Source organism: Syngnathoides biaculeatus, chromosome 1 (genome assembly GCF_019802595.1).
Source record: "Syngnathoides biaculeatus isolate LvHL_M chromosome 1, ASM1980259v1, whole genome shotgun sequence".
NCBI lineage: Eukaryota > Metazoa > Chordata > Actinopteri > Syngnathiformes > Syngnathidae > Syngnathoides > Syngnathoides biaculeatus.
Genome location: NC_084640.1, coordinates 14,025,247 through 14,052,671, shown reverse-complemented (window position 1 = coordinate 14,052,671; position 27,425 = coordinate 14,025,247). Strand labels below are relative to the sequence as shown.

The window sequence follows — 27,425 nt, the reverse complement described above, 5'->3', positions numbered from 1 at the left end:
GTTTTAAAAAAAAAATGGTTACACACCCCCCCCCCCCAAAAAAAAAAAAAAAATCCTGTGCAGTATGAATTATAAAAAGCTTCCAAAGTATGAAAATTTTGGTCTGGCACCTGAATGTAAACGGGAACACGTCCTTGTGTAAACGCAGCTTGTTGCTAGGCGACGCCCGAAATGTAAACTCTTGGTGGTCCGAGCGGGGAGCGCAAAATGGTCGCCGGGCCGACAGGAGATGGCGTGTAAACATCAACAGTGAAGTGTAAACTTTTCAAAAAAAGGCGACGAGACCTCGGAATCAAACCAGATGACGAGCAGCCGGACGAGCCTGAAGGCAAACGCGTGATTTAAAAAAAAAAAAAATAAAAAAAAAGCCCGGGTGGGAACGGGCGACTTGGGCGACGGCGCGGCGGGGGCCTACGCGCGAAGGACGTCGCCCTCGCGCCGGGAGCGTCTCTGCTCCGAATTGAGCTCCAGACAACAGAAGAGAACCAAGAAGAAGAAGGGCTCGGGCCCGGCTCGGGCGGGGCAGCGCCGTCGCGCCCGCGTAGCGGACATGAACGGGACCGAACTCATCCGTCGGCTCGGGGCAGAAGAAACGAGTCCGGCCTCGGCGGGGGACGGGGAGGGGGGCTGCGCGGCTATGGCTTCGGCAACAACACGGACGCGAGGTCGGCGGTGTGGTTGTAAAGGGATCGGCTGTCCGGCGGCGCGTCCTCTAGCGCCACCTGTGGAAGAAGACGTGGAAGCAGGAGAGTCAGGGGCGACGCGGTCGGGATTCGGGAGCCCGGATCACGCCACGGCGCAGGGGCGAGAGCTCCGGCGGAGGACGTGCGAGAAGGCGACGGCTTTTTTTTTTCTTCCTTTGCTTCTTCTTCTTGACGCGCTTGTCACTTTGGCACCGGCGTTTGGTTTCAGACATCGGGGAAAACCTCCCAAGGTGCTCACGGGTTGTCCCACCGTCTCCTCACGCTGCCGAAAAACACAAGAAAACGCGTTTGGAACGGATCGACGGCATTTCCACGCGGGCAGTGTCGACAGAAACAAATGCGGGTAAAGAGCAACGTTTAGCTTGATTTTCTCCAACTGTAGAATTAAGATAAACAAAATCATTTTCACTTCATTTGATAATTCATGAGATGTTGATTAATCACTGAAGTAAAGCACAGATACTCAAGTACAATCCTCGTGTACGTCAGTATTTGTAATTTGTTACTTGGCCCTACTGGTGCTGCCGCAGTCCACTCTGCAGCCGACTTTCGGTCACGTAACAAACGTTTTTGCGAGCGGGTGCCCGCGCGCCGCCCGCGCCGCGTCGATGGACGAGCGTTTATGGCGCGCTGACCTTTCGCGAACCTCCCGGCGTGCGCCGCGGTGGCTACGCGGCAGGGAAGAACAAGAAGATGGTGGAGGGAATCATTTCGGCCTCCGCGCATTTGGAAAAAAACCCAAAACAAAACAAAAACCGACGTCCGGCGGGAGCTAAGCGTCCTTTTGATGTGTTGCCACGGTAACTATAGCCAGTTGCATGCCCGTGGACAAAATTGATTTGTTGACGTTTGTGTCGATATGAAATATTATCAGCGTACATATACAGCAGCTAAACGTGTATTCACATTCTGAAGCTTTTTGTGAAGTAGGATGAAGTCCGAGTACCGCACAAGCAGAGGCAGGGCCAGATTTGAACCCGGAACCTCTGCACTTGTGAGGCACGCATGCTAACCGCTAGCCGCCCGATCCAAAGACATATTTGGAGTGTATATGAACAAAGTTTTTTTCATTTTTAAGGCCTTAAAGTCATGCTCGGAGAAGTTAAGTGTGGAAAAAAAAGACCTCTGGGTCCAATTGGACTTTTGGAACCGAGAGAATTAAAAAAAAAAAAAAAAAAAGCATTCAGGTCTTTCTTTTTTTGAAGTTTGGCTGCGGCTTTCCCAGCGTTTCCCACAATGCACTTGACCCGCCCACAGCGCGTGGGCGGGCGCTCGTTGACTCGACTCCGACGTGGGCGAACGCGGGCCGAGAGAGAGAGAGAGAGAAAAAAAAATACACACAAAAAAAAAAAAAAAATCAGATGAGCGCACCATCATCGTCCTCGCCAACGCTCGCTCGGCGTGATGACGAGCGAAATGAAAGAAGGAATAAAATAAAAAATAAAAAGTAAGCACTGTCCTCACTCGAGCCCGTGAAAAGCTTCTCGAAATCAGGGGTGTGCAAACTTTTGTGCTCGAGGACCACATCGGACTTTTTGACATCCGCAAATGAAATTGAAGGTGAAATAAGCAAAATCATAAATTGTTTCTATTTTTAACGAAACTGATAAACCAAGAACTAAAATACTTTTGAAACACATTAAACGTATTTTATGTTTACGTTAATTTGACTCGCAGAAATATGAGTAATGTTTGAAATTGCAAGTTATTAACAATTATTAATCAATTCTAAAAAATTATGGACTACCTAATTATTTAATATATGAATAAACAAATCAAATTTTTAATCAACAAACTTTAGTAGAAACAAAACAAGCCAAATTAATCAAAGAAATATTAAAGGATAAATGTCAAATATGTACCATTAATGGATTTAAAAAAATTGTTAAAAAATACACTCATGTTTAATAAATCCTGTACAATTAATTCAGTTATTAGTGTCAATCAATAATTTAACAATGTAAGAAAAACATCTGTTGGTTGCACCCATGCTTTTGTAATATTTACCATAATCCATCCATCCATCCATCCATCCATTTTCTTAGCCACTTATCCTCACAAGGGTCGCGGGGAGTGCTGGAGCCTATCCCAGCTGTCAGCGAGCAGGCGGCGGGGTACACCCTCGACTGGTTGCCAGCCAATCGCAGGGCACATAGGTGTCTACAAACAACCAATCACACGTAGGGGCAATTTATTTGAAATACGCGTTTGAATGTGATTGGTTCATTCTGAACAAAGCAACATCCTCATTTCCAAGAGGGTGTGTACACTTGTGCCAGCAGGGCACCATAATCATTTAACCAGATAAAAGAATAGAAACTGGATTAAGAGTTGCTATTTGACCAAATTTATATATATATATAGATATATATACACAGTATATATTTCTATATATATGAAACTTGCCAATTGAATATCACATTATTGCAGTATATAATCGGTAATGAGCACTTGAATGGCGCAAATATGCAGTTAACATAATCTCACACCGTCTCACATTTATGACATCATCAGATCCGTCCTCGAATGATGACGCCGTGAAAAGAGAGACACCCGTCCGTTAAGCAGAGCCCTCATCCGCATTAGCGTTGCAGGGGGGATGGGGGGAGGTGCCCTTGATTGGTCGCCACCCAACCGCCGGAGACAAAACGAGTGGTCGCCCAACGGGTTGGAGGAGCCACACGATTTGCACGTAAACATGACATCATCATCATCATCGTCATCATCATCATCACGCATGTTGGCCCCCAGTGAGAGCGCGACGAGTTCGAGTTCAAGTGCACGTCGCCGGCGGACACGCGCGCGCACAGCAGCTGTTGCGGCATCGTGCCGGCGTGCGCGCGCGTGCGCGATATTACCGTGTGCACATTTCGCGGATATTGAACGTGCGCACGCGCGTCTGCAGCGTTGTTCCAAGATGGAGGTTTGTTGCATTGTGCCAAAAAGGCGTGCGTGCGCGTGTGTGTGTGTGGCGCCAACACTGCAGCACCATCGCCCCCCCCCCACACACACACACATCAACAACACCCCCACCCCCCACCCCAATTAAAATAATACATTCGCCCTCCTCACCCTCATTTTTTTTTTTTTTTTTGAAATTGTTCTACGCTACGTCTAGACAGCACCGCAGAGTGTGTGTGGGGAGGGGGGGCAAGGAGGGGCAAGGGGGGGGGGGTCACATTGGAGTGACAGTTATTAAAGAGGGACACGTACGTATACGCACCTGTCGTGTTGGAGCGTGGTGCGTGGGAGAAACCACGTCGAGGCCGCCACGTCCATTCCGCGTGCAGATTTAAAAAAAAAAATAATAATAATAATAATAAAGAGGCCGGAGGACGCGTGAGAATCCGGTCGGCTCCTCTTCTGCTCGTTTGTCGTCGTCGCGGCGCTCGCCAGTCCGCTGCCTCGCTGCTTTTTCCCTTCTTTTTTTTTTTTTTTTTGCCCACGTTCGCCTTCTTGAAGTGGCGCCAATCAGCCAATGGGGGCGCGAGCTCCCGTCGCGCTGCGAGCCGATTGGACGGGGGACGCCGACCGCGGCCGCCGCCGGTTTGTTTTTGCTCCCCTGGGGGGGGGGGGGGGGGGGGGGGGGATATGAAATGAAAAATACAAGATGTTAACTTGACAGTTGTCTGGGAGTCACATTATTTCATTTCATTTCAAATTGGAATCCAATACTGTACTGTACTGGGCAAAAATAATAATAATACAATAAAATAAGAAAAATTAATGAAATTATAGCGGCTTTTGGCTATTTCTGCGATTATTCAATAAATCAATCTCAGCCAGATCGATCCGCACGTGCGTCGGGTTCAGCACAAGTCAAGAGGCGGAATCCCGTCTTCATCGCGGCGATGCACGAGTTCATATTTTTTTCCAAAAGCGCTGTCTCCCGTTACCGTGGCGACGGCGGCCTGGCATCCGATGAGTTGATTACCGATGTTTGTGTTTGTCTCTCGTCCCGAGGAAGGTTTGTCCGATAACGCCTCGGCAGAAAAATGAACCATAATAATTAAAAAAAAAAAAAAAAAAAAATCCAAATACTGGAGTCAAAGATGAAAGGACTGTAATGTTACTCAATAATAATAATAAAAACAATAATCCAAATGACTGTAACGCTTCTCAATAAAAAAAAAATGCCATACGTTGTTTGAATGACTCCTCAAAATCAGATAATTTCAAAATGACCATCATTGCGACGTGAAATCTTTTCAAAATCGCAACATTTCAAAATCAAATCGTTTTGAAATCACATCATTTAAAAAACGACATCATTCTAAAATCACACCGCTTAAGTCAAAAATGAAATTAAACTCATATTTTCCAACATCACATCATCTTGAAATGACACAATTTCAAGAGCGACATTTCAAAAGCGGCAAAAAAAAAAAAAAAAAAAAAAAAAAAACATATATACACTACTTCAAAAGCACATGACAATAACAACGTCATTTTACAAGCATTTAACATTTCCAATCCTGCAAAATTTTTGGAATGTCGTTTCAAAACAACAATTTCAAAATTGCATTCCAAAATCCGTGATTTTTAAAACTCATTTTATCGTAACATCAAGTGAACATTTGATTGGATGGATCGCAAACCGCACTCCTGACAGAATTATGATCATCATTTTGGGAGTTGATGTGAATATCAACAAGCAGCGGTTGTCATGGCAACAAAGTTTTTAGCCCGAGGAGACGTCATATGATTTCAACATCGCATTTTAAAATGCCCTCATTTTAAAAACATTTTGAGAAAAAAAAAACATTTAAAGTCACATGATTTTGAGATGATATCACTCTCTGTTGTAATTAAAATGATATTTGGAAAATTATGACATTTCAAAACATCCATTAAAGGCGACATCATTTCAAAACAAAATTTTTAAATGCTCTCATTTTAATGAATTCAATTACATATGCTAATTAGGCAGACTAACTTTTTTTTTTTTTTACACATTGATTTATGAATTATGCTTTTGGGGGGAAAAAAGTAATCAACCAAAGTGAAGAGTAGAAAGTATAAATTTAAGTAGCAGTCAAAGTAAAAAAAAGTGGTCATGCAGTCATTAATAAATTAATAATGGACACACCGGGGGCCATTCTTGGATCAGAGGTTAGGGGGCGCCGACGCCCCTGAAAATGAGCCACAATCCCCCCCGTGGTAAAATTAAAAAAAGTACAGTAGCTAAGTACTGTACTAGCAACCAAATATTTTTGTTACCTCCGCACGGCGAGTACCCGGCAGCATCGATCGACGCCATGGCAACCGGCCGACGGTGCCAAGGAAGGAGGAAGAGGCGGAGGCCGGCCCACGCGCGACCCCGGCGGTCCTGCCGCCGCTGTTGCCGTGGAAACGCCCGCCATCCAACCGGCCCCCCGGGAGGGTCCGGCGTGAAAGGTGGCGCCGGGTAACGTGCGACGCTCGTCTTCACTTGAAAAGAAAACGTGAGCATGATTATAAGGTGCCGATCATACAATGAAATTATACTTTGAAGTTATTATACAAAAATTGCAGTAGCACAATTTAGGGTTTTTTTTTTTTTGGGGTGTTGTTTACATAAATTTTCCACACCTAAAACTAATTCAAGTGTTGGTACATCACCTCTTTGGTGACCGTCAACATGTCAAAAGTGTACTCTTGCTTTAAGAATATTAAAAAAAAAGATATACAATAATAATTTTTATTTTTTTAAAAATGAGCAAACATCTGGCAAGCCGGCCACGTGCGATGCTAACTCAACCGGAAGGGAGGAAGGAAGAAGAAGAAGAAAAGGCGAGCAACATGGCGGCAAACCGCACAACAAGAACATATGGGACCCCCCCCCCCCCCCACAATGAAATCCCCCCCACAGTTCAGTCGGGCTGAGGAAGAAGAATCAACACATCCCCTCGGTAAGTGGGCCAACGGGAGCCTGGAGCTACTCATCGGAGAGGGGGGGGGGAGGGTGGGGGGGGGGTTACGCCTGCAGATGTAGCCAACATGGGATGAAGATCAGGTGTGAGCATGAACAACATCCTCATCCTCATCAAGACGCATGGGCGTCAAATGGGGGAGGGAGAGAGGCCAATTGTTCCAGGGTGCTGCGCATTGTGGTGGTGGTGGTGGTGGTGGGGGGGGGGTCACGCTGAAATATGCCCGCTTATCCTTACTCGCCGATTGGCTCCAATTCTGCCCACCTCTTCACATTTTTTTTTTTCAAAAATTGTAATATTCATTCAGTCCTTCAACACGGGTTCCTCGGTCAAGAATTAGCCGAGAACTCGTAGGACCAACGTTGACTACGCGAGATGAAATGCGGATGACGAAAAAAACCTCGTCCGACGGAATTTGCGGCGCCCGCTCGGAAAAAACGCGGGCGGGACGGATCTCGGTAAAGCGCAACGTTCAGCTTGCACAAAAACTGAACAGCAAGTTAGTTGAAAGTTAATTCTTTTTATTCATATTTTACACTCCTTTATGGCGATTATGTCATTTATTAAGTACCCTTCAGCTGCGTTGCCGTGACAATGAGAGGCTGTTCCGAGCCTTCTTTTTATATTTCATTTTTTTTGCACGGATCACATAAAAAAATAAAATAAAATGAAAAAATCTCAGGAACAAGTTTAAAAGTCGTGCGTCGACTGGTCCTTAAAAAGATAATAGTAAAAATAAAAAAAAAAAAACTTTGTCCATCAGGTAGCTCTCTTGAGGTTTAAAACGGCCACCCCCGAAAAAATAGAGACTCTAAAAAATATACATTAAAAAAAAATCTCAAAATGTTCTAGGTCGGCTCCAAACGGAGGATAAGCTGCGGCGGTTTGAAAAAGTCAAATGAGCAGGAACAAAAATCAAAAATAAAGATATATATAAAAAAATGCTGGCGTTTATTCCCTCATTTGAGCCATCAGACACTTCCTGAGACGAGGAGGAAAACGGCGGACGGGATGGGGCGGGGGGGGGCCCCGGTGGGCACCTGGCACCTTCCCGGGGCCTCCAAACTTTTGTCTTTGTTTGCACCTTCGACGTCGCAGACGCACAAGAGGGGAAAAAATATGCAAAGTCATTTGTGCATTTATTCCATTTTCTTGAAAACCAGCACAAGGACCATGTCCTAATACACTCTAATACACACTTTGCTGCTTATCCACACGAGGATCGCGGGGAGTGCCGGAGCCTATCGCAGTTGACAAGGGGGAGGAGGCAGGGGTACACGCTGAACTGGTCGCCAGTCAATCGCAGGGCACATCGAGACAAACTGCCGCACTCACAGTCACACCTATGGACAATTTAGAGCGCCCAATTAATCTTGCATGTTTTTGGGATGTGGGGGGGGGGGGGGGACCGGATTGCCCACCAGGAGAAAACCCACACATGCACGAGGAGAACATGCAAACTCCACACAGGTGTTTCCGGGATTGAACTCGGGACCTTAGAACTGTGAGGCCAACGCTTTACCAACTGATCCACCGTGCTGCCATTTATGATATATGACCATTTGAAATTTTGATACAAATTATTATAAATAAAAACGGAAGTTGACACTCTAGATTTGGCTTCGCGGGCCACATAGTATCATATAGCGGGCCAGACCTGGCCCCCCGGGCCTTGAGTTTGACACCAATGTGGTAGATACTACTCCTACTACTACTAGTAATGGTGGGATGTCTCACCGGTGTTGTTTTCCCCACAAGCATACAACATTTCTGTACACGAGTAGTACTACGTATTGCTAGTGATTCAAAACCTAAACCAAGTGCGTAAAACTACTAGTGACGTGATGTAAAAAAAAAATATATATATACACATACTAGTTAATACCTCCACTCGTAGTATTTCAAGCACAGTTGTGAACTAGCATGCGTTTTGCCTTCATAAGACAATTCAGATATTTGGAGAATGATTTTGTTTTACTAGTAAATGAAAAAAAAATGACACTAGTTTACCTGGCATTAATTAGACACTCTAAATTGGTGATTGTGAGTGCGAGTGTTTGTCTCGATGCGCCCTGCGATTGGCTGGCGACCGGTTCAGGGTGCACCCCGCCTCCTGCCCGTTGACGGCCGGGATAGGCCCCTGCACTCCCTGCGACCCTCGTGAGGATAAGCGGCAAAAAAAATGGATGGTTAAACTGGATGCTACTAGTACTATTAGTGTCATCAAAAATATCAATTAGTTAACATCTAGTATGTCACTACTTGAAGGGTGCAGTTTTGTATCGGTCGTACTAGTATGCGTAAATTGTGCTACTAGTGCGCAAAAGCACAGGTGAGGAAGGCAGTTATAGGAAAAATGATAGGAATATGAAATTAATTGTCTTCTAGTGAGGACAACGTGTGTACTAGTACATGGACCTTAACTTGGATGTGGAGGATAAGGAATAAATGCTCGTGAAAAAAAGTTTTTAAAAAAATGTAAAAAAAAAAATTTGATTTTTAGCTCGAGGCCCGTTTCAGCCTTCGGTGCAGCCCTACTTGTACAAGAAATTATTTTTTTTTGGGGGGGGGGGGGTGTAGGAGATGAGCCAATCATCTTTGGTGTTCCAAGACAAGAGTAGAAGATTTCACAGAGGGGGGAAAAATAACAACAACAAAAAAATGATAATAATAAATCCATGACGGTAGCAAGAAAAAAAAAAAAAAAAAAGAAGAGGAAGTGAAGCATCCCAGCCCGAAGAAAGCGAGGAGGAGGTCACTGGAGGTCGCGGTCCTCCAGGTGGCGATACTCGAAGGTGAAGCCCTCCTTCTTGCGCTGGCCCCACTTCTCGTAGTCAAAGTAAATGTACGTACCCTGAGGACCGCGACACCAACAGTTAACCGGGCGGCGCCCCCTGCAGACGCGAGAGGGCGCCGCGGCGTCAGCGCCGTCCAACTCCCGGCAAAAATGGATCTGATCTCTCTCGTTTCGGATAAAGTCACCGCCGTTTTCTTTTTTTTTTTTGTGTGTGTGTGTGTGTGTGTGTGTGCGTGTATCAGTAAAACGGAAGCCGCGCGGAACGCGACGGGGGCGGGGGGCGGGTTCGGACCTGCTCGAAGTCGTCCGTGATGGTTTTGGGCTCCTCGTGCCTCTGGAACCACATCATGTATTTGGTGTGGAACCTCCACGACTGCTTCTTCAGCGCTTTGGCCGCCAGGTACTGAGCCTTCGTGCCCTGCGCCGCAAAAACAACAATAATGCCTTACCATCGCCATATTAACCATATTCTCATACAGCACACTAAGATTACTCACCATATTTTTTATTTAAAAAAAAACACCAAATGTCCGGATGATTTATTGTTATTTTTGCTTCAAATTGTGATCAACTATCTCTATCCCAGTATTATACTGCCCCCATGTGGCCATCTATCGATCTATCCATCCATGTGACTGGTTGTGTTCAGGGACAGTCTGAAAACACATTTCTATCTATCTATGTGGGGTTGTCTTCGAGGACAGTCTGAAAACAAAATCTATCTATCTATCTATCTATCTATCCATCCATCCATCCATCCATCTCTGCTTCCTACCTCCAGGTAGTAGAAGATAAAGAAGAGCGTCTCCGTGGAGAGCCGCTGGTAGAAGTCCAGCGAGTCCGAGTGGGCCGGCGGCGCCCGGTGGTGGAACGGCAGCGCGGGGCACGGGTTCCTCATCAAGTACTGCCTGCAAGGGGGCAAACGAAAACACGCCCAAACAAATACATAAATGGATAAATCGAGGGATTCGATAGCTGCGGAGCCCGTGCGGAAACGCATATTAAATAAAAACAGACGTCGCAATTGAGGCGTCGTAAACTTTGGGTCATAAAATCGTGCCGACGGTGCGCGTGTTTGCTCTCAAATGTCAATTGTTCCCTTGAGGGACCCCCCCCCCCCAACCCCCCCCCCCCCCACCCCCATTGTGCTCACCAAGTCTTCTGTGGTCTCTAATTGAACCTTGTGTGCGTGTGCACGCCACTAATTGAAAGCGCAGTCGCGACCCAACGTCACGCGGTGACATTTTATGCCAAGCCTTATAAAATAATTAAAAGGGTCAACGCGGAGGAGCAGCGGGCCGCCGCAGGCCCAATTCATGATGTCAATTTCCGATCCCGACTCCCGGTGTCAAACTCGGGGCCCGGGGGCCAGATTCGGGCCCGCCGCGTGATTTGACGTGGCCCGCGACGCCGAATCTGGAGCGTCAATTTCAATTTCATATTGTCACGCGTCATAAATGATAAAGTTGAGATATTGCAAAGCAATTTTGTGTGACCAAACGTGAACAGTCGAAAAACACATTACCCTCGGTTTTGGATTCGAAAAGTAGATCATAAATTAATGATGATAAACGGTTCAATATTTGTATTGTTTCACAGTCATAATGGCCCTCTGAGGGAAACCGGAACCACCGTGTGACCTGCGAGAAAGATTTTTTCTCTACCGCGACGCACAGGAAGTGGGCGGAGGGCGGCCGCCGCCCCCTCGGGAGCGAGAGGGTAGCGCGACGGACCTGATCCTCTCGGAGTCGGACGGGTGCGGCATGTGGCTCCACACGGCCTCCTCCAAGGCCCGCTGGTACAGCTGCTCCTTGGACAGCGGCGAGGACCCCAGGGGGCACACGCCCAGCGAGGGCGGGATGCTCGCCTCCGAGGACGACGGGGCGCTCGACGACGGGGGCGGCGCGATGGGGAACGGTTCTGAACAGACACAATACGCCGGCGGCAGCAGCAGCAGCAGCAGTTCAATTTGAAACCCTAGACCTGGTTTGACACCTTCAAAAACTGATTCGTAATCCAAACCACACGCTAATTTGTAAACCTACTCCTGCGCGCCTACGAGTGCACGCGGGTTACCTGTGTTGAGGTGCAGAGACGTCACGTCGCCGTCCACGGCTCGGTCCGCCGTGGACTTCAGGCTGCTGAGGGACTCCTGGGCCTGATGACGACACATTAAGCGATAAGAACTGGAACTGTGGAAGCAAGTCTAGTTGCTCAGGAAATATTTGGTTCGGTATTAATGTCTGAACGTTCGCGAGGAGTGTAGCGTCTGTAACTCGGCGCGTGAGGACTGCTTCCAACAGGAAGCGGAACGCGGACCGAAAGAGGTCCCCACCTTGCTGCCGTCTGAGGGCGAGGGGTAGGACAGCGGACCGTTGAGCAGAACGGCGCCGCTGTTCCCCGGCTTGCCCTCGCCGAAGGACGACGGCGACAACGTGATGGAGGCCAGTAAGCTGGGGGCTGGGTCCTTACTGAAAGAATCATCCCAAAAATATGAATTTTAGCTTTGATCTTTGTAGAGACTTTCAAGAGGTTAGGGTTAGTCTGTCTGTACTCTACGTACGGCGCAACCCGTATAGACTGTCGATTGTGGTTGGTATACGGATCATCCGACGTTAGTGACTCGACACACTTTAATCTATTGAAGTGAACGCGTCGATGCGTCCTACTCACAGCTGATTGGCTGTTGAGGTCAGTGACAAGGATTGCCAGCTTTGTGATTGGCTGACACTGCTGGGGGAGGAGTCTGTGGCGAACTCTGTCAGCGCAGCGCTGTAACCTGCGGCAACACCAAACACAAACATCTGCTTTGTGTCCTTTTTGCCGAGCGGGAAAGAATCTCCAACGTTGTCAAACATCAGGCGCTCGCTGCCGGGTCCGTTTTGCTTCTGTCGGCCGGGCGCCCCCACAGAGAGCCCGGCGGCGGATCCAGAGCCGCCGTTGCTCCCGACGACTCCCGTTTGACTTTGCGCCACCGCCGAGGACCCCTGCAGTCCCGACGGGGTGGACGTCTGACCCAAAATCCCAAAGCCCGGCAGTTCGCCTGCGGAGGATGTGGGCCCGCCGACCGCGACTGACGCCCCGGCGGCCCGGGCGTACGGCGCCGGGGTGGAGCTGGACAGAAGGCCGGTCATGGTGCTCAGGGACGCCGGCATCCCCGAAAGGCCGAGTCCGGCATTCATGCTGCTCGCCAAGGCGGCGTTATTTCCTAGCGACGGACTTTTGGAGCCGGGCGACGGCGTACCGGACGCAAAGAATCCCGGGGCGTCGCTTTTGGGGGGCGACGAGGAAGTCGGGGCAAGGTGGGTGTCGGCAGACTTGGCGGTCTGTGCCGCGGGCGTCCCTGACGTGGAGGAGGTGACCGAGGCTTTGCCCTGCTGATGGTGCGACGCCTGGGAGGGCGGCTGCCGGGTGGCTCCGCTGTAGCTTCCGGGCGACGCGTTGGCCGGGCCGCCGCTAACTATGGTCGCCATGGAGACCAAGCGGGAAGAAGTCAGCGCTGAAGAGGAGGAGGAGGAGGGGGAGGGGTTGCCTTCCTTCACAGGAGACTGAAAGGTGAACAACGGGATTTATTTGCGACGATTGTACGGAAATTAGGACTCGGATTCCATTTTGCTTCGATTTCCATTGATCGAGGTTGTAAATTTTTTTGGGATCTGGAATACACCAGAATACCAAAAAAAACATACACACACGCCAAAGACTCTCCATCGCAACACAGGCTAAAGTCCTCCTCAGATCCGAAGTCTCTCAGTGGAGACGTAACGCTTCGACGTACTTTTAGCAAATAGCGGAAGATGAGTTCGGCACGGGGGAAAAACCGCATTTGTGAAAAGTCGACGGCAAACGCGCCGGCGCTCGGATCGGAGCCGGACTCACCCGGCCGACTTCCCCGTCGGTCGAGCGACCTCGCTTCTTGTCGTCTTGCGAGTTCTCCTGAAGAATACGAACCAATCGTTTCTGACGTGTACCTCGGCTATCCAGTCGGCGCCGTTTTGAATCTTTACCGCAGTGCAGTTGGCGGGCGAGGGCGGGACGGGCGAGGGCGGGACGGGCGAGGATGAGGTCGTGGAGGCGGGCGTGCTGCCGGAGTGTTGGAAGATCTCGTCCTCCGGGTGGGAGTGCCCGGGCGGGGTGGAGGCCACCAGCGACGCGGCTGAACCGAGGAAGCAAGCGACGAGATCAGCGTCAGGGCCCGGAAACTTCTTCCACGCGAACGTCTCCTTACGAATGTCCTCCAGGTCGAGGTCGTCGTACAGGAACTCGTTCTCCTCGAAGTCCGGATCCTGGGACGAGTCCAGGTAGTACTCCACGTCATCCTGAGGCGGAAAAGAACTAAGCGGTGGCGATGAAAGTGGAGACACCCCCATGGGGGGGGAGCCTGGAACCGACCTTGATCTTCCTGACGGAGTCCACCTGCACCGAGTCGTTGTCCAACATCCTCAGGACGGTCTCCAGCATCCGGATGTGGAAGCGATGCTTCTCGATGAAGTTCTTCAAGTCCTCGATGCGGTCCTGCTTCTGCGGGCGGACGCGCCGGAACGAGAAGACGGATCAAAAAAAAAAAAAAAAAAAAAAAAAGGAAGGATGAGGGAAAAGTGGATCAGCTGGTAAAGCGCCGGTCTCACAGTTCTGAGGACCCGGGTTCGATCCCGGCCCTGCCTGTGTGGAGTTCGTCCCTGCGTGGGTTTCCTCCGGGCACTCTGGTTTTCCTCCCACATCCCAAAAAAGTGCGACATTAATTGGATACTCTAAACTGGCCCTAGGTGTGATTGGTTTGCCTGTCTCTACGTGCCCTGCGATTGGCTGCCGACCAGTTCAGGGTGTAACCCCGCCTCCGGCCCCGTTGAAAGCTGTGATAGGCTCGGGCACTCCCCGCGACCCTCGTGAGGATGAGCGGCAAAAGAAGCCGGATGGGTGGAAAAGAAGGGAAGGTGTGGTGTCTGTGACTTTAAAAAAAAAAAAAAGTTTCCCAGTTTAATACGTTCGCTGCCTTTGACGGATTTAGGAGTCAAACACCCACGACGGGAATTCGGGGAAACCGGATCGTCCCCCCCCCACCCCCCGCGGGGTCACGCGACGATCCCTCCGGCGGTGAAAAAGAGAAGAGGACTGACCTCCTTGTCTGCTTTCTTTTTCCTGGTCTGGACCGACAGGGACTCCACCTCGCTCTCAAACTGGTCCACCTGCATGTTGAGCGTGTCTATCGTGTTCTGGGGAAAGACAAAATGGAGTCGGGTGGGGGAATCGAACATACAGACGCCATCGAAAGAAGAAAAAAAAAAAAAAAAAAAACTGACCGTCAACCACGTGCCGACGTCCTCCTTCTCCTTCTGGGCCGGGTCCACTTTCTGGGCCAGACCCAGACCCTCTTTGGAGTACGCCTTGGTCTTGGTTTCTCGCTCCACGGCCTTGAAACGCTCCATTTGCTGCCGGCGCCAAAGAAAATCCAATTGTGAAAAATTGCGTCGGAATATCAAGTTGGGTGTCTTCAGTGCAGTCACAATCACACCTTGGGGCAATTTAGTGTAACCCTAACCCGGAGGAAACCCACGCAGGCACGGGGAAAACACGCAAACTCCACACAGGCGGGGCCGGGATCGAACCCGGGTACTCAGAACTGTGAGGCCCTGAAGAAGAATAAATACCTGTAAATATTGCTGCGTGGTGCCCTGCGATTGGCTGGCAAGCGGTTCAGGGTGTACGCCGCCTACCACCCATTGACAGCCGGGATAGACTCCAGCACTCCCCGCGACCCTCGTGAGGATAAGCGGCAAAAGAAAATGGATGGATGGAAACTGCTGTGTGCTCTGTTTGTACGTGTTGCTCCTGCGTGTGCGTTAAAGAAGCAATTGTTTGAAGGTTCACAATTGCCGTATCATATTTGCTCATTTCCGTTAGCCCATCTATGGCATTTTACCTTATTTGTCAGGATTACGCAAGCAGTCCCTTTTTTAGGTGAAATATTATGGTTTGTGGCGGCACGGTGGATCATCTGGAAAGCTTTGGCCTCAGAGTTCTGAGGACGTGGGTTCGATCCCAGCCCTCCCTGTGTGGGTCTTCTCCCACATCCCCAAAACATGCTACACGCTAAATTGCCCCAAGGTGTGATTGCGAGTGCGGCAGTTTGTCTCGACGTGCCCTGCGATTGGCTGGCGACCCGTTCAGGGTGCACCCCGCCTCCTGCCCGTTGACAGCTCGGATAGGCTCCAGCACTCCCGCGACCTTCGTGAGGATAAGCGGCAAGGAAAATGGATGGATAGATGGAATATGGTTTGTTTGAACAATTAACCGTTTTACTCCGCAATGTTTGTGTTTTGTTGTGTCAGTTTTCAGCAGGCTTCAGTCAGGAATGACAACTGCAGAGCTTGAAGCAAGCACGCGATACCTCTTATTTGGGTAACTCGGCAACCGAGTCTTCCTTTGGGTTTCCTTAAGGCGACGCTACGCGATAGTGGTCTCGGAATTGTGGATTTTCATCCAGAGCTCAACAGTTTTTCCACGTCCCGTCGGGTCTTTCTCGGCTCCTGACTGACCGTTTCGACGAGCTTGCGGTTCTCCGCCAGCTGCCGCTTGTCTTTGATCTCGCTGGACGCCAACCACGTCTTGATCTGGTCCCGAAGTCGCTGAGGAGGGAGAGGCCGGGCGTTAAGAGAGAGGCGCCATTCTGTCCTCGGGTTTGGGTCCGACGACTCACCTGCAGCTTCTTGATCTCCTTCTTAAGGTCGGCTTCGGACTTCTCCTTCTGGTTGGCGTTGGCCGCATTGTGAAGCTGCTTGAAGACACACCCGCGAGCCGCGTCCAAGTCGGAACGTGCACGGAAGCAGACGGTGACGAAATAGTTCCTCACCTTTTGCCAGATGTCTTCAAACTGCTCCACTCCTTCCGCTACTTTCTTCAGACATCTTTCGATTTCACCTGCACGAACGCCACCGGACGAGAACGGTCGTCACGTGAGCCGCCGGTTTACCTCCGAGGAGGAAGTCCTCGCACGGTGGATCAGCTGGAAAGCGTTGGCCTCGCGGTTCTGAGGACCTGGGTTCCATCCCACCAGTGCCTGGCGTGGGTTTTCCCCGGGTGGGGCGCTCCGGTTTCCTCCCACATCCCAAAAACATGCGACATTAATTGGACACTCTAAATTGTGAGTATGATTGGTGGTTTGTCTCCATGAGCCCTGCGATTGGCTGGCGACCAGTTCAGGGTGTAACCCCGCCTCCTGCCCGTTGACAGCTGGGATGGGCTCCAGCACTTCCAGCGACCCTAGTGAGGATAAGCGGCTAAGAGAATGGATGGATGGATGGATGGACACTTTGTGCTTAGTGTCTTTTTTTCAAAATATTTTTTATATTAAATATAGAACTTTTCTATTTTTAAATATTTTTTTATATTTTTCTTGTAATATTCATATTTTAAAAATATTTCTTCATTCTTGCAAGGTTAATTTCTAAACAGGATTATGAATTATTGTTTAGGAACAAAGTTTGGTTTGGGGTCACCGAACCACAAAAGGGGGGGGGGGGGCGTATTGTGGATGGATGGATGGACACCTTGTGCTTAGTGTCTTTTTTTCCAAAATATTTTATATAGAGAGAGATATTATTTGTATATTTTTCCTCATAAGATTAATATTTTTAAAAACAAGACTTATTCATTCTTGCAAGGTTAATTTCTAAACAGGATTATGAATTGTTTTAGAAGAGAGTTTGCGGTCACCGAACCCCAAAAAGGGTGGAGGACGCATTGTTTTTTGTGTCTTCTTTTTCTAAAAATATTTTGGATATTTAATATATATATATATATAAAATATTTTTTTTGTAGTATTAATATATTTTTAAAAAATATTTCTTTATTCTTGTAAGGTTAATTTCTAAACAGGGTTATGAATTGTTTTATGACAAAGTTTGGTTTGGGGTCATCGAACTCAAAAAGTGGGGGGGGCGTATTGTGGATGGATGGTGTCCACCTTCAATACAGTACAGTGAAACATATACATCCATCCATCAATTTTCTTTGCCGCTTATCCTCACGAGGGCCGCAGGGAATGCTGGAGCCTATCCCAGCTGTCAGTGGGCAGGAGGCGGGGTACACCCTGAAGTGGTCGCCAGCCAATCGCAGGCCACATGGAGACAAACCACCAATCGCACCTACGAGCAATTTAAGGTGTCGCATGGGAGGAAACCGGAGTGCCCACGCCAGGCACGGGCAAACTCCACACAAGTGGGGCCGGGATTGAATCAATGATGATAACTACAGCAAAAATATTCCAAATGTGACACAAATGCACTCTCACGCACAGCTCACCTTGCAGCTTCCTTTTGTCGGCCATGACTGACGATTACGACGCCGTCTTCACATCGTCCTTCACTGCGCACAAGAGACAAAGCGGACCACGAAGTGGACTCGGACGAGACGCCGACATGTCGAAACAGACCTGGGACGCAACTGCGCTAAATATGAACAAATAGACCACCTCTCGCCATATCAATCCATCTGCGTCAGCGATTTATAGCGACCGCTAGAAGGACGAAACGCTGCTCCCGTCGCTCCGACCCGTGACCTCGGGCTTCGGGAGCTTTGTTGAAAAGGTATTCTAATCCGGCCGAGGGGAGCTCAAGCACATTCTTTCGAGGCGCCACTTTGTAACATAGCCCGTCCCGTTGTCGGGCGCCAAACTTCTGTAGTGGTGGTGGTACAAAACGTCTTGGAACTGACAAGCACGTACATTTGAACGCACCGTCCGCCGGTGCGCTTTGAAAATGATTTGATTCTGCTCTTTGAGCGGGAAATCCTCTCATCCCCACCCAACCTCCATGAGCGCGTCTTCGTCCTTCTGCGTCCTGACTGTGCCCAGAATAATAATAATAATAATAATAACAATAATAATAATAATAATATGAAGCTCAGAGGGGTGCCTTTGCTGTTGGAACCAAGGTCTCCTCTTCACGAGTTTTTAAACATCACCCAGCCAAGGTGTACGGATTTATTTACTTTTGAATAAATTATATGAGTGTGTCACTTCGGTGGACGGTGCAAATGCTGGACAAACCAAGTTGGACCGGAACCTGGGGCGAACTGCTTCTAGTTAAGGCGAGTTTGAAGTGTGTCAAAGAGAACTCGGGAGCTAATTAGGAGATGAATGAATTGAGATGTTGTCAAGCAGTTTTACTACAATAAAGTTGCACTTTAAGTAGCTGGCGTCCATTACACGCGGGAATCAGAGAGGACAGGCGCTCGTCGTAATAGCAAATATGAAAATGAAAATGGTGACGGGTGATGTTGAGAATGCCCTCACGGCGTTCGCGGATTGGATGCTCGACCCAATTTGGACACGGGAGAAGGCGCGACACAAACGCAGCGCTCCAAGGGCTCCCGCGAGCAATTTACCTGGAGGTGTCCGTGCGACGATTCCGTTCCTCGGCATCCCCGCATTGGTCAATGTTTGGAAACTTAAGTTTGCCCCCCAAACTGTCAGTAGTCGTCGCCAAACAATAATCAGCCCGCACATCCAAGATGGCTACCGGGAACGCTCCTCCTTCTCAGATGGCTGGTGGCGGTAAGTCCCGCCCCTTCAGCTTGTGATTGCTTGCCTCCAAGCCCGTCCGCCCTCCCATTGGTGAAAACCTGGCTGTCATTTAGAAGCCCATAGGACCCTCAACCCGACTTGAAGTGTGATTGGACACTGTGAAAAGGTGAAAGGTTAAATTCTATGATTTCGTGTACAGAACAGTAATCGGAGTTGCTCCGACCGCCATTAATCGTGTCAAGCTATAAAATTGAACGTCCCGCTTACAAATGGAATTATTGTGTAACGCAATTAATTAATGCAATAATTACGACACTCACATATAATAACTGATCACGAATCCAAATTTTGTCATTCAAAATTTCTTTTTTTTTGCGAGAGGGAATTAAAAAAAAAACACAAATTGATTACATGTAATAGCAGGCTGGCTAGCTTTAGCTTAACATTTGTGTACGTGGCTGTCCCAGTAACAGTTTTAAAGCCTTCGTAACTTTAATCAAACACTCAGTAACACCCAAGTTTAAATAATTGAATGTTTATGATGCAATTAGATGTAAATAGATGTGTAATGGGTTGATCAATACTTTAAATAGGCCTGTAAGCAGTGTATGTAAAATGCCAACATAAAGGCTGTTATGATATATTTTAATGAGTTTTTTTAAAAAGTCATTCATGATTGAATTATCATTACAATTATTGATATTTTATGTTTTATGTACATCTCTGGTTGTTGTGAAAGTACAATATTACAGAAATGAAGTTGACCCTGTTTTGCCCCTCTGGGCCTACTTACTAGCGCCACAGTGCCACCAAGAGGCCTGGAGAAGTTCTGCAGTTTATGTTTACGAGAAAAGACGTGAACAAAATTGAACATTATTCTCTCACACACATTACTGCCATTAATGCAGAACTCTACATTTATTATAAAGCTTTTCTTTTTTTTTTTTTTTACAGAGGAACTGCACACGCGTAAAAGACAGCTAACGTTTGATACTATTATATAGAAATAAATGCATCTAGTACACGCTATGTACAGACAAGTGCAAGTCTTGTTTTGACAAAACCTGTCGTGGTAAAAACACGTCTGCATTCCTACACTCTGTTCGGCCATTTCTTGACTTCATTATCGGCGTTTGAAACTCGTCAAATCATGTTAGCGTGTTGAAGGGCGTGCATTTTCTGCGCTCGTACGGGTGGAGGATAGCGCGCTAGGTTTGAAGACAATCTTCGTTGCTGGTAGAATGGGGGGACACTTGGTGACCCTCTTCTTGCCGTCCCCACAAATTATTATGATTATTTTTTGCATAGATGGATAAGGACAAGGGAGAAAGACAGAAAGAAAGGGATAGAGGGAGGGAAAGAGTAAGAGACGGACGTGGCGAAACCTCCCGAAAACAACATCTAGCCTTTCTGTTTTCCCTCTCCCGACGGGGTTTCCGGCCCCCGGGGGGCGCTCTTCAGTTCCACAGTTTGAGGAAGCTGTCCCACGATCCCGTGCAGACGCCCATGCCGTCCTCGGGAACGCCGGTGCAGCTCACGCGGTTGTCGTGGCCGGACAGAACACCTGGACGGGGAGGAGAGGCGCGATCGAGAACTCATCAGAATGCGGCGTGGACCGACCGATAGAGACGATTCGAGGTCACCTGATATATAAATATGTATGTATTTTTATATTTACACAAAGTCCCAAGTACTCCTCACAAGCCGCTCCCCATTCTTGGAACGCTCCGAACAATCAAAACAATGAGAGGATAGTTCCCTGAAAAAAGGAAGCTCACCGAGTAAGCAGAGTTGCGCAGCGGGTCGATACTTCCTGGTACTATCACAATACCCCTGTTGGGGGTCCGTGACCAGAAAAAACAAACTTTGTTACAAAACTATTCATAATCCTGTTTGGAAATTAACCTTGCAAGAATGGAGAAATGTTTTTTTTTTTTTTTAAATGTTAATATTACGAGAAAAATATAAAAATAATATATATTTAAAATATTACATTTATAAAATATTTGGTGAAAAAAAAATAAAGACACAAAGCGCAAAGTGTCAAAATTGCAAATATATGCTGTGACCAATGCTACCGCTAAGCTGCGTAATTGCGCATTTGCGCATTTGTCGCACAGTCTCAGCGCAGTGAACTACAGCCTGACGTGTTATCTGTAATTTTAAAAAAAAATGTTTTTTTTAAATACTGCTGCTCAGGCATACCGGGCCACAGTACTATTTCCTACTTTACTTGACACCACCCGCCTCCATTTTAAAGCGGTACACTCATAATTACAAACACCGGGGTATGTGAATAATAGAAGAAGAAAAAATGGGGAAACTGGATGAGATTTTGGTCTGGTCTGAAGCCAAAGTAGAAAGTGCAGGATGAGATGGTGGATAATATTAAAATTCCACATCGGCACAGCCTGATTGAGGATGAAAGCACAGACAATACATTGCCCAAAAAGCTAATTCTGTATTTTAAGTGTACTTTTGCAAAAACACAAAATTGTTCTTAAAAATGTTCTGATTTAACGAGTCATGTGACTTCATTGGATGACACTGATCTGACCACAGTGCGTCTGATGTTGCTCACAGTGGTCAAAGGGGGCGCTCACGGCCTTAGCGCGTTGGCTCAGACGCGCCAAAAATTAGAGGGAATTTGTTGGTTCTGACCGAGCAAGAACGGAGGACTTGATTGCCCTCGCTCGAAACTTCACAGTTCGGACTTGAGACCACATACGCGACTCGGTCCCGCCTGCCCACGTTCGCTCACCGACTTTCTCCCCCTTGAGGGAATCCCAAATGTGGCAGTTGAAGTCGTCGTAGCCGGCGAAGATGAGGCGGCCCGAGTTGGACAGCGCCAGGGACGTGACGCCGGCGTTCAGGCTGCCGTCCTGGTAGCAGATCACTTCCTGGTCGGCGCGCAGGTCGTACATCTTGCAGCTGCAGTCGTCCGAGCCCGTGATGATGGCGTTGCCGCTCTGGAAGAACTGAAGGCGGGGGATTGGGAGAGCCAATGATTGGTCGCTGATGTCGAGCCAATGATTGGCGGCTGATGTCAAATGATCGGTACGCGGTGCTCGGGCAGTCCATTGTTACTGGCCCTGCAAAAATCATCTTCTACGGCCTACAGGCCACTCTTAAATTTTGAAGTTTTTGGGTGTAGTACCATGTTGTGCCACAACACGCCAGGCAGCACTGAGCTGTAGTTGAAGAGCGACTGTAAAATTAACGACGGTAGTAACAGTAACATTTTCTGTTGCCACAGAGCAAAGAAAATATATTTTTGAGGATTGCCGATTGGGGTATCTGATTCGGATGCCTTCCAGACTACTCCCTGGTGAGGTATTGTTCCAGGCACGTCCCACCGGAAAGAGACCCCGAGGACGACCCAGGACACACTGGAGAGACTAAGTCTCTGAGCGAGCTTGGGAACACCTCGGGATCCCTCCGGAAGACCTGGAAGAAGTGGCCGGGGAAAGGGAAGTCTGGGTACCCCTGCGGAAGCTACTTCCCCCGCGAACCGACCCGGAAAAGCGGTAGATAATGGACGGATGGGTGGATTGTCGATTGCTGTTTACGTGTGTTGCTCCTCCATGTGTGCTAAAGTAGCATTTTTTTAAAGGTTTACGATGACAATAACCTCGATGCTAATTTCAGTTAGCTGATCGAAGGAGTTTTACGTAATATGTTAGCATTAAGAAACAGTATATAGTCTATCAACGTTAGAAAAGTGGGTGTCCAGCCCTTTCAACCTTGTACCCCATGAAAAAGTACTAAGAACCCCAAGTACCACCCATCCTGAGCAATATTCAGATCAGAGTATCATCGTAGGGCCAAGTGTTCAGTAAAAACGAGACGGTACTTGGTGTAGAACGTCCGAGGACCGCTGGTTTAAGCTAGCTTCAAAAGGTAATACCGAAAACGTGCGGGTGGTTGAGCGGTCGCTCGCTATTAGCGCCAGGTCTGAGCCCCTACGATGCAGAGTGTGTGCCGTCTCACAGCGATGGCGTTGATGTCGCTGGTGTGTCCGATGAAGGTCTGCTTGCAGGCGCCTTCCCGGACGTCCCACAGCTTGGCCAGGGAGTCGCAGGCCCCCGAGATGAACATGTTCATGTCGGGGGACAGCGCCAAAGACATGCAGTCGCCGATGTGGTTGGTGAACACGATCTTCTGCTTGCCCGTCTCCAGGTCCCACAGGCAGCTGGCGAGCGGGAAGACGGAGCGCAGAACGCGACGTTAAGGGGGGGAAGGGGTTGAGGCGGGGATGTTTGGAAGGCGCCGGGCGCTGACCAGGTGGTGTCCCCGGAGGCTGTGAGGATCTCCGTGTCGCTGAGGAAGCGGCAGCAGGACAGGTAACCTGGGCAACCGGAAACAAACGAGTTAGCTCCACCGCTCGCTGCATCGGATGTTACGTTCAGATCCACTGCGGAATCGTCCGTTTGAGGCGATCGTGAGTTGGCCACGTGGCGTTTGTCACCTGTGTGGGCGTCCAGTTCCCTCAAGGTCTTGGGACTGGCGGCTTTGATGTTGTAGACGGTGCACATGTTGTCCAGACCGCCGCTGGCCACCAGGTTGCCGGAGGGCGCGAAGGCTACGCTCATCACCCAGGCCGACTTCAGCGGCACGGCCACCAGCTGGAAGAACAAATATTGCAAAAGCCGCGTACGCGAGATCTCTTGGTCTGCAGCAAATCTGCGGAAATCCACCTTGTTCCCCGTGAAGGTGTCCCACACCAGGAGTTTGCCATCCTGAGACGCGCTCACCATTTGCCTGTCGGGGCAAACGCAAGACGGCGCGTGCTCAAAAGTTGCGCCGGCTAGCGCTTGAGCGCAAACAAAACAAACTTGGAAAAGTGTCAGCACGGAGCTCACCTGGAGTCGGCTGACCAGTGCATGGCGTAGATTTTGGCCAGGTGACCTTTGAGCGTCTTCCTCTGCTTGAGCTGAACGCGACCCACCGAGGCCACGCTGCCCGCCGCCGACGCCATGGTGGTGTCGTTGACGGCCTTGCGCGCCGCCTGGAACGGGAAGAAGAGGGAGAGTCGGCCCAAACGTCGCAGCTGTTGCTTTTATTTTGATTTTTTTTTTTTTTTTTTGTTATGATCAGAACCTCACCTCGATCTTGGCACGCAGCCCGTCGCACTCTTTTTTCAATGCATCGATCTCTGCTTTCTCAGCAGCCATGGCGACAGTCGCTAAGGGACGTTAGTTGGGGGGGCGGGGGGGGGGTAACAAGTGGAACTGCGACAAAATCAAGAGAAGAAGAGACGGGACATGAAGCAGAGATGGGATCCAGTCACTTTTGTGTCATTTTGTCTCGGCCGGGTCGAGTCAGGTTCTCTCAAGCGCCGGACTTGTACCCGAGTCAACTCACGGTCACAAAAACTGGGAGACGCTATTCGGAAGTATGCTGGAAGAATTTTACAGTGGAATGAACTCATGTAAACCAATAGAATGAGAACATTTTGATAAGAGTCTGACAAAATCATGTTTACGCTTAAAGTTCCTCGAACGGGCCTACCTCCCACCCCCTGTTTTGATCGTTCACAGACGGCTCCAGAACGGGTGCGGCTTCTGAGAAATATTTCTGGCGGTGGGTCCAGTAAAAGGATCAAGTCGCCTCCAATTGTCGGTGTCGTATTTGCGGCCATTTATTTATCCGCGACATATTGGTGTTGTTGGAGGAGGGGGAGTGGGGGGGGGGGGGGTGGACTTCGAAGGGGACTGATCCAGTGCTGTGTTTTGACAGATTCCGATCGGCAGGATTCTGCTTCTCACTTTGGCGAAGCGATGGGGAGTTGAGTCGTGTCGAATTGGACTCGAGTCCACTCCAGTCACTGTTTTGATGACTTGACAAGAAAAATTAAAAGACTTGACTGGGGACATGGTGAGGTATATTTTTTATACAATTAACAGTAGATCAGACCGCAGACTAGAGGTCAGACTGCCTTCATTTGGGGACTTGACTTGAGATCGGAGACGGGATCGAGTCAGAACCGGCCCAAAGCATGAGCAAATTTAAGGTATGCTTGGGGCCTGTGAAACAGATTCTTCCTCTGATTCATAAAAACTCAAGACGAGCACTGGATCAAGTCATACTTGGGCAAGTCTCAGGTCTTGAACAAGTTCCGAGTCAGGGTCAGTACCAAGTGACCTTTTTTATGTAATCAATACAGTCCAAGTCCTGAGCTTTCAAGCTTAAGGTCAAAGAGGAGTCTCAAGTCTTGACTCAATGACTGGAGTTGACTGGATTCCAAGTCGTGGCGACTCAAAGTCAAAGTGAAAGTCAGAAGCAGAATTCTGCAGATCAGAATCGGTCGGAACGCCGGCCCAGTACGAGATGGCGCAGGGATCACGTCAGCGGTGGCCTGGATCCGCTGACCCGGAACACCTTCGAACGTGAAAGATTAGAATGGTACCTGACAGAGAGGTAATCCCGCCTAATACCTTTCGAGTTCTGATGATGACAAAGTACCGGCAGAGGACAGTGACAGGTACATCAAACCCTAACCGGGATGGTTTAACCTTATCTTGCCATGAATTAATTTCTCCCAAAAGCCAAAAACTGACATCTCCCGCGAGTAGAATTTATTTCAGTTTTTGCCTCTGAAAGAGACTCAAACTTGCTTTTACTGGATTCCGAGATGGTTCTCGTGTCTTGTAACAACCTGGAAGCATCTGGTAAGGAATGAAAATGTACTTTTGAAATATGTCTGCCACATATAGCGACGAGGAGACTCGTTAAATGATCTTCCAGTTCCAAGCAACAGGATCCTGACCTTAGACTTATTCGAGGTGTGCTGCGAGCTTACGAGCTAGTTGCGAATGCAAATTAGCTTTCAACGATCCCTCGTCAGGAACGTATCTCACCGAGCCAAACTTTGTCGCGCCTTTGCCGAAATTTTCATTTGTTTCCTGATCTTTCTAAGCCACGTGGTGACGGGAGGAACGCAAGCGTGAATCCCGGAGAGCTCGGGCGACTGAGCGACGTACGGTAAAAACGGGAGGGGCGGAGACCGACGTGTTGAAGGTGCCTTGGTAAATCCCTCGGGAGATCTTTTGCAGAAAGCTTTATAGCTCAAATACCCCGTCATCCGATTACCGGCTGCTCTTTACCCCGACTGGGATCAGGACGACGGAGGAACATCCTCAAGGTGAAGACACAAAATCTGAATTTGGGAAAAAAGGACTTGGCAAAATTTGTCAAGACCCACAGAATCCCGCTCAGGAGATTGAGATTCCCGGATGTCCGTGCGAAAAAGCCCAAAGAATCTAAAGTTTGTCTTCACAGGAAACAAGAACCCGGCAAGCGAGCTAATACGGGACACGATAAAATGTCGGGAAATTCGAAGAACCCTGCACGTGTGTCTTCGGAACTCACGAAGACCAAAACTACGCAGGACTCCTAAAGATTTTCCGAGGTCAGAAATTCCTAGCAGCCGGAGGAACGCTCACCTTTGCTTCTCACGTCTGTTCCTTCCGCGGCCACTTCCCGATCCCGGGATGCGAGTTCTGCTCGGCTGCTCTCGGACGCGCTCCCCCGCCGACTGCTCGCTGGTGCGCAGCTCCTCCCTGCCTCTCCTCGCGCCGGTGAGGATTGCAGGGGATGAAGGAGATCAGAGATGAAGGGATAAAGCTCAAAGATGGAAATAGAGAGAAGGAGCGAGGCGAGAGGGAGTGCGGCGAGGAGGGTAAACCGATTGGCAGGTCGGGGATGAGGGGGGGGGGGGTTGGAATCAGGTTATGAGGTCGACCGATGACGGCGTGGGAGGAGGTGAAAGGGGACAGGTGGCCGTGAAATGTGAGAGGATGAGCGGCCAGGAAAGTGGAAGACCAATCAGGTCTGCTCCGTGGAAAACCGAAGAAGGAGACCAAGGGACTTGGTCCCCATTAGGGAGAGCCGGAGTTCAGCCCCGCTGACTTTGGTACCCCGCTCCCCGGGGACCATCACCCATTCACATCGGAACGAGTCAACGTTTCCATTTGTCATCTCGTGCAGCCTGACGAACCCTGTCGAAAATATTTGGTTCTTCCGCAGGGTCTCAAATCCCCCCACCGGCGGCCAGTGTGTGTTTGGTTGGTTACCGCTAACGAGCTGAGCTCGCTTAATCGGCGTCTAATGGGATATCCGGGAACGACCAATCTCGTTAGGGACTTAAGAGAGGGGCGGGGCGGTGGTGGTATGGGGGAGGGGGGGGGGGGTGTAAACGTGCGTCACGCCCAAGTGGATCAGGACTCAACGGAGACCAGAATTCCGCAAACCCGATAAATGTGTCTGAGCCACGGCGCAGAGCCGTTTAAATGGGGACCGGTCGTGTTCCAGAACTAGTTTTCAGTTCTTCCAAATACAGTACAGGTTATAAGAAATCTTGATATATTGATCGGGTAGTATTTGATAAATCCTACAGTTGACTTATCGCCCGATAAATAAAAGGTCACTTTATTGCCGTTCGGGATTGGGGAACGAACGAAAGATTCCGAACGCTGCGTTCGGAATCT

The 27,425-nt window shown here is 49.0% G+C and overlaps 2 protein-coding genes across 13 annotated transcripts; both read right to left on the bottom strand.

Annotated features, from left to right (window-relative positions):
* Positions 1-28: 28 nt before the first annotated feature.
* Positions 29-18,974, bottom strand: LOC133500684 (CCR4-NOT transcription complex subunit 3-like). Of its 11 annotated transcripts, XR_009795013.1 has the most exons (19): positions 18,798-18,972; positions 17,715-17,777; positions 16,264-16,331; positions 16,111-16,185; positions 15,950-16,039; positions 14,714-14,842; positions 14,531-14,626; positions 13,806-13,934; positions 13,421-13,732; positions 13,293-13,349; positions 12,087-12,961; positions 11,749-11,884; positions 11,490-11,571; positions 11,147-11,333; positions 10,189-10,321; positions 9,706-9,831; positions 5,925-6,134; positions 3,928-4,266; positions 29-966 (listed from the first exon to the last, which is right to left on the bottom strand). XR_009795013.1 is itself a non-coding variant. In XM_061819715.1 (18 exons), the coding sequence occupies exons 2-18, from the start codon at positions 17,737-17,739 to the stop codon at positions 7,455-7,457; spliced, it is 2,697 nt and encodes an 898-aa protein (XP_061675699.1). In that variant the 5' UTR covers positions 17,740-17,777; positions 18,798-18,971; the 3' UTR covers positions 7,134-7,454. The 11 variants fall into 11 exon arrangements, 10 of the variants coding, with proteins under 10 accessions (XP_061675690.1, XP_061675769.1, XP_061675699.1 ...); XM_061819715.1 differs by lacking the exons at positions 29-966; positions 3,928-4,266; positions 5,925-6,134 and adding an exon at positions 7,134-7,700 and having other exon boundaries at positions 13,421-13,569; positions 13,642-13,732; positions 16,111-16,188; positions 18,798-18,971; XM_061819724.1 differs by lacking the exons at positions 29-966; positions 3,928-4,266; positions 5,925-6,134 and adding an exon at positions 7,134-7,700 and having other exon boundaries at positions 13,421-13,569; positions 13,642-13,732; positions 18,798-18,971.
* Positions 18,975-19,563: 589 nt separating this feature from the next.
* On the bottom strand, positions 19,564-27,376 carry LOC133500673 (guanine nucleotide-binding protein G(I)/G(S)/G(T) subunit beta-3-like). Of its 2 annotated transcripts, XM_061819684.1 has the most exons (9): positions 26,382-27,376; positions 24,042-24,167; positions 23,799-23,944; positions 23,634-23,697; positions 23,405-23,561; positions 23,218-23,284; positions 22,927-23,128; positions 21,698-21,914; positions 19,564-20,500 (listed from the first exon to the last, which is right to left on the bottom strand). In XM_061819684.1, the coding sequence occupies exons 2-9, from the start codon at positions 24,108-24,110 to the stop codon at positions 20,394-20,396; spliced, it is 1,029 nt and encodes a 342-aa protein (XP_061675668.1). In that variant the 5' UTR covers positions 24,111-24,167; positions 26,382-27,376; the 3' UTR covers positions 19,564-20,393. The 2 variants fall into 2 exon arrangements, with proteins under 2 accessions (XP_061675668.1, XP_061675676.1); XM_061819692.1 differs by lacking the exon at positions 26,382-27,376 and having other exon boundaries at positions 24,042-25,098.
* Between the last annotated feature and the right edge of the window lie 49 nt (positions 27,377-27,425).

Coding starts and splice junctions, on each gene's coding strand:
- LOC133500684 (XM_061819706.1), bottom strand. CDS start 17,739: ATGGCCGACAAAAGGAAGCTGCAAG. Junction 16,332..17,714: donor CGACAAAAGGAAGCTGCAAG/GTGAGCTGTGCG, acceptor GCGTTCGTGCAG/GTGAAATCGAAAGATGTCTG. Junction 11,885..12,086: donor ACCTCAACAGCCAATCAGCT/GTGAGTAGGACG, acceptor TGATTCTTTCAG/TAAGGACCCAGCCCCCAGCT.
- LOC133500673 (XM_061819684.1), bottom strand. CDS start 24,110: ATGGCTGCTGAGAAAGCAGAGATCGATGCATTGAAAAAAGAGTGCGAC. Junction 23,945..24,041: donor GGCTGCGTGCCAAGATCGAG/GTGAGGTTCTGA, acceptor TTCCCGTTCCAG/GCGGCGCGCAAGGCCGTCAA. Junction 23,562..23,633: donor ACACCTTCACGGGGAACAAG/GTGGATTTCCGC, acceptor TTGTTCTTCCAG/CTGGTGGCCGTGCCGCTGAA.